The sequence below is a fragment of the Limulus polyphemus genome, unplaced genomic scaffold (assembly GCF_000517525.1).
Source record: "Limulus polyphemus unplaced genomic scaffold, Limulus_polyphemus-2.1.2 Scaffold1008, whole genome shotgun sequence".
In the NCBI taxonomy this organism is placed as follows: Eukaryota; Metazoa; Arthropoda; class Merostomata; order Xiphosura; family Limulidae; genus Limulus; species Limulus polyphemus.
The window spans coordinates 66,176-72,792 of NW_013666618.1; the positions used below are offsets into that span (position 1 = coordinate 66,176).

Consider the following 6,617-nt stretch of genomic DNA (forward strand, 5'->3'; position numbering starts at 1 on the left):
CTGAAGAAGCCATCGTCGAAGAAGAAACCCTACTCGGTTTTGAGAAGGGAAACAGTGAAGCCCTTGATGAAGTTACTACCACTGGTGTGACTGTTACCGATGATAGGACATTTCCTGATGAAGCAGATACGTCCCGTAAAATTAAGATACTTTGTTGAATTTTAATTTTGTTTGTGAATTCTGTACATTTAATTAAGTTATTGTTAACTGTTTTAATGTAAGTGCACAATACTAAGGAAGGGACAGTGTTACGACAGCGGAAGTCACGTGATTCTAGTAACACGTCATGAACTTCTAGAAAAATCATATCCCTTCCTGAAGCCTCGAGTGTTTACTAGATGTGCGGTATTCTTGTATATAAGACCGCCAAGAACTAACGGCAAGAAGGTAATTGAACTGCAGACAGAGACAGACTGACAATTGATTCGAGCACGTGAGTCGTTCGTTGTGAATTATAGCGTTCAACTTATAGCAGGACCGTGGAAATTAAGTGAATTTCAAAGTTGTATTGAGAAAGAATAAACCAGTTTTATTTAAGAAAGGACTTGTGTCACTAAAGTTTCATCGGAAATAAATTATACGGGAAATTAACTAACGACCAGAGACGTAACAATGCCAATGACTGCATGATTTCTAATATATTTTAATATATATATACACACACCTTTGTTACGTCTCTGTTCGTTTGTTAATTTCCCGTAGAAATTCCTTCCGAGAAACTTCAGCGATACAAGTCCTTTCTTAATTAAAACTAGTTTATTAGTTTTCGATACAACTTTATAATACACAGGATTTCCACAGTCAATACGTTTGCAATCTCAATAACAAAACACACACTTTATATTACAGTTACTACCACTCACTTGTCCGTCTCTATATCTGCCTGTCTGCAATTCAATTCCGATTAATTGTCTCACTTTATCTGGCGCGCTTATACACAGGAATAGAGGGTGTCTAGCAAATACTGGATTATTCCTGATGTTCCCCGATCCTTCTAAAAACTCATCACGTGTTACCAGGGTCACGTGACTTCCGCTGTCGTAACACCTTGTTAATGATAATGGTTTAATAAGCCCAACTGTTATACTTTCTCTACCAAAATAGCAATTAAGGCAACCCTTTCCTATTTTTCAAAAATATACCTATATTAATTTTAATACTGATATGAAGCTAATAATGTTGTGCTTATGTTCTTTTTTACTTTATAAAATAAACATTTAGAAATAGATAACTAATATGAGTCCATCTTTTCCACATTATAGAACATTAACCTTTATCTCTTCCATCGTTGATAACATACTAATAATGCCAACCCTTGTTTCCTTTCATTCTATAATGTACACACAATTTGATTAAGTTATATACAATTATATAATATTGGGGCAGAATCACATCATTACAATCCCCGTTACTACGTTCTGTCATTCTTTATCTGACGAAAATGCATTTTGACAATAGCCTTGCAGTGCAGTTTCCATTGCAAAAGGTTCCGTTGTAAGGCTATCGTGTCCAAAGCACACCAACCTCCTCTGCCGACTTTCCATAGACCATCTTGTGTAGGAGGACAACAGTTTCCAATTGTTCATTTAAGCAATCTAATAACTTGTTCGATAATATGACTGATATATTTTTATATGGAATAACATGAATACCCATTTCATTCTCCAGCTGTCTAAGGTATGTGACAGTGGAGCGTATATGTTGTGTCGCTTTCCTAGACACAAATCCTTGATTATGCTGTATACTGTTGCCCGGGGCACGTGGATGGCTTTTGCCATTGACCTTTACGTTAGTGGATTCTCACCTATTACAGGACTTCACACTTTGCTTACCATGGCTGAGTTTGGCTTGTTGCGGATATCTTTTTGGTTGGTCCTGGTTCCCCGAGTTGATTTATATTTCTTTGTCCAGTGCTATTATTCCCCATCTTAGAAATTCTAATCCATCAACGTGTACACATATTTGTGATCTTAGTATATAAGTATTTTGCATCAGAATGGCTGTTATATTCACTTACCAAAGAGCAATCAATTTTTGGTGGTATCATACTACATATATAATAGTAAAGAAAGCCAAAATGTAGTTCTGATGCATTTCATTCTACCAGAACTTCACATAAGATGTGGTTGTTGCATCGCATGATTTGCTGATTTAAAATAACTTTAATATAATGTACTCAGCCTTCTGTATAACCATTATTGGTAATATATTAATACAATTGCTTTATCTGTTCAGTGGAAAAAAAACAATTATTCTAATTTTTTTGGAAACAGGCTAATACCAGCTTTTTACATTCTCCTTCTCTCTCCTTGTATTTTATCCATTACGAACATACTACAGTTTCATAATATGGACCGACTGAGACCATTGTTTTTCAAATTTATTTATTTCTTCAGTATTATATTTCACTAGTACATTATGCAACTGAATGCTCTCTTTCTTTTATTCACCAAAATATAACTCACCCAATATAAATTACAATCAGTATTAGAAATCTGTGAAACTATCTTTATCTTTGTTTTATGAAGTTTACTATTCAAAATAATGAATATTTCTAGAAATTTTACTTATGCAACATTAATCAATTTCATAGTGTGATAAATTCATAAACTGCTCTCCTCACTCTCACTAGTTCTAAGAAAATATTTATAACAAAAGGTTTTGCTTAATAAGAAGCATAATCTCCAGGGATGGAAAACTGTCTATCTCATTACTTTTTACATCTACAACTCATAAAAATCATACATCTATTTGCCTGTGATTGGCTACATTTAAAGGTAGAAATAGTTATTTCTACAATATATAATTACACTACTAGCCCAAGCACTTTTAAAACCTAAATTGTGGACAGAAAAAGCATACTTACAAAATCCAACATACCAGATACTGGATAAAACTATTTATTTCGGAAATAATGTTTTTCAGGGAATAACAAACAAAACATGAAGTTTTCTTTTAGTTTCCCAATAATATTATAAAGCTTGAATTATTCAGGAAATACTAACAATTGATATTTCAATCATGAATCATGTATGAAAAAAACAACACTCTGATGCAAACAATTAACATCAACTGTAAACTTTTATACAGTACAAGAAATTACATATAATATTTAATCGGACAATTAAATCATAGTTATTCTCAAGAAAAACTTCCCTTATATGGCATCCTATGTTAAAATAAAAATATGAAAAATATAAGATTGAGCTTCTGTATAACATGAGATTGTTGCAAAGCAGATATCAAAATAAGAAAAACAAAAAATAGACATAATATCTAGATTTCTTTTCTCTGTTCTAGCTCAAGCATATTTTATCTCTAAGCAATTGTGCTTGTAAATATCTGTATGTAAAATAAGACTATTAATTACTTTAAAACATTACAGGAATGTTCTTCACTTGGCATATTCCTATTCCCAACAAACAATTAGATTTTGATCTTTCCTACTTTACATCTTGAACAGTGAATTCACTTTAACTAACACAGTCTTTAGCATTCTCTGAGATTCACAACTTTTGGAGAAGAACACTTAACAAGATATTCAAGTTGCAGAATACCTCTGCAACAAAAGTGTGTGGCAACCATCACAGACACGAACAGGCTTGGAAGAAGATGGCAAAGGCATGGTATTGTCTGAACAATTTCTGCAGAATATGTCACCACAGCTACGACAATGATGCTGTAAAGTATGTACACAACTTGTAGATAAAAAACAACTCGTTGAAACATTACTACTTAAAACTTATTAAATACACAAATAGTCATGTACACTAAATTAAAAGTTAATTTCAAATCAATGACAAATATAATACCAATGTAGCTCAATCTAAAAATATATACAGAAATAGAAATGGAGGTGGAATAACCAAAAAACATGGAAACATCAAATTCTTAAACAAATGGGGGGAGTAAATGAAGGTGCACCAATTTAACCTTAAGTATCTTTTAATTTGTTTGTCTACAGAAATCAGCTTTGAAAATTTTCTACAAATTCAACCTTCAAAACTTTTAACAGGTGTATAATCTGCAGATTTTAAATACCGTTTTTTGCTCACACAAATTGAATGAAGTATAATTTGGAAACATTATGTACATTGTAAAAACAAAAATTATCACAAGTTTTTACACTTAAAGGTAAGCCACATATAATCTATTTTACAGACATAAAAATGTATTTAAAAACATAAAACAATTAAATAGTAAGAGTACTACTTGCTTCATGAATACAACTTAAGAGAGCAAGGTCTGAGGCTTGCATAGGACTCAAGAAGTGCACTGCAAGTACCAAGAGAATAATTTGCACAGAAGTAATTCACTACAGCACTCTCTGTGTGCATGTCAAAACATCTGAAACTTCTTTGAATCTATAAAAAGTGGTTTCAAGAAGGGGGCTGCAACAACTGAGAGAAGAAGTTACACAGAAGTAATTCATTACAGTGTTCTCTGTGCATGTCAAAACATTTGACTCTTCTACGAATCTATAAAAAAACTGGTTTCATAATGTAACTCATAAAAACTAAATACAAGCAACCTGATACAAATAACAAAGATTAAAATAGTAGTATGTCTGAGGTACTAGTAATGCACTCTTGTTATTAAGTATACATTTTCACCGATTGTCGGTCAATTGTTAGTTCATCTGAATAAGTCATTACTTGGGTACCACACTTACTTATACCTATAGTTTTCTTGTCAATGAATCTACACTGACTTCAAAATTACATTTTCAACAATAAAAAATATGAAAATCTACACTCATGGAAAATTCTTTATAGTAGCTACAAAGTTATGAGTTAATGTTTTCTTAATGTACACAAATATTTGATTTTTATACAGCATTTTCAATGTTTATTCCATTAAAAAATCTATATTATTATTTCACTAAATTTCATCCAAGTTGATACTGATTAGAGATCTTATGTTGATTTCTATCCACCAATATTGTTTTAGTGATAGAAGACAATAAACTAAATGTTGAAACATCTTAGGTCTGTTTGTTGAAGTAAAAAAGTAAAACATTGAAATACAAGTGATTAAACTATGTGGAGAAAAATTAATAATTTATTTCACTTTTTACTTTTTGATTACTAGTTTTATCCTATGTTTTAGTTGCTAATCTGTAGCAGTCTTCAATAAAGTTAACATTTTCCTTACCTGAAAATGTATTTCTGACAGAAGCTTACTTCTGCACACAGAATAGCTTGATCCCTCATGCATCTGCCTATGCTACTTGCATGGCATTAGCTTTGAGCTATCTCCCATCTAAAAATCACGTGTTTAACATGTACTGCACTATGCATGATGACAACATCATGCAACGATTGAATGAAGTTATTTCGAGTACAAGTGCTTAGAAGAAGTTACTGTGCTAAGTGGTTATGTCACCCTCCTTATTGGTGGAGGGCTATTGTTGCATGATGATGTCATCATGCACTAGTGCAGTTCACGTTAAAAATGTGATTTTTAGGTAGGAGTTAGCTCAAGGCTAGAAGCATGCATGTGTGTGAAGGTGAGGTATTGTCCTGGAAATACTATTTCTGTGGTGGTAGTTGCCAGGATTCAATCCTGGGTCTTCTTGTTAGAAAAGCAGGTGAGGTATTTGTTAGTTTGAAGCCACACCCATAAGGACTTGAATCAACTAAACCCTTTCAAGAGTGGTATCCAGGGTTTCCTTACTTCTATACTAAGTTAACCGAGTGTATTATCAGACAGTTGAAGATAAAATGTTTCTTTTATTTCTCATTTTCTTGGGTGTAGTATATATTTATTATTCTAGTATTTTTTTCAACTTATAATATGCTGTTCTTCTTTGGTATGATGTACTATCACTGATAGATTGACATTGTAGAGCCTTGTAGGTTTATTATGCTACTGAATTCTTATTTTTGTTTACCCTTTTGTTTCTTCATTGTATTAGGTCATCAAGAAATTAATGTCACTTTTTTTTGGTGAAAAAAACACCAAACAACTTATATATCAAAATAAAACATTTATTAAATGAAATAGTCCCCATTGTTATCGATGATGCTTTTCCATCTTACAATCAGGTTGTTCATGCCTTGATTAAAGAAATCATTTAGCTTTGAACAAAAAACATGTTGATGTTCTCTTTAACACCTTCCACATTTGCATACGTTTTCCATATTGTATGGTGTTGCAGTGAACAAAAAAGATGGTAGTCTGATGGTGCCATATCTGGAGAATATGGTGGGTGGGGGAGAACTTCTCAACCCAACTTCATGATCTTGTGTTTCATCAAACATGCCACATGTGAACGTGCATTGTTGTGGAGAAGAAGAACACCTTTCCGATTGACGAGTGAAGGGTGTTTCTGATGAAGGACTTGATTTAAATGTTTCAGTTGCTGACTATAGATCTCTGCATTGACAGTGTGCTGTGGATTGAGTAGTTCGAAATGAATTACTCCTTTTATGTCCCACCAAATGCAAAGCATCACTTTCTACAGATGGTGTCCAGGTTTTGGGGTTGGAAGTGGTTTTTGTCTAGGACTGAGCCATTGTTTTTGGCATTTAATATTCGCATTGAGAATCCATTTTTCATCACCGGCAACAATTCTGTCCAAAAAGGGTTCACACGCATTATGCGCCAGAAGAGAC

The 6,617-nt window shown here is 32.9% G+C and overlaps 1 protein-coding gene across 1 annotated transcript in view; it reads right to left on the bottom strand.

Annotated features, from left to right (window-relative positions):
• Positions 1 to 3,504: 3,504 nt before the first annotated feature.
• Positions 3,505 to 6,617, bottom strand: part of LOC106461669 (RUN and FYVE domain-containing protein 2-like) — a 100,734-nt gene continuing 97,621 nt past the window's right edge. The window contains exon 19 of the mRNA XM_022388689.1: positions 3,505 to 3,679. Within this exon, the coding sequence (XP_022244397.1) occupies positions 3,542 to 3,679 (138 nt within the window). The 3' untranslated portion in view covers positions 3,505 to 3,541. The remainder of the gene's footprint in view (positions 3,680 to 6,617) is intronic.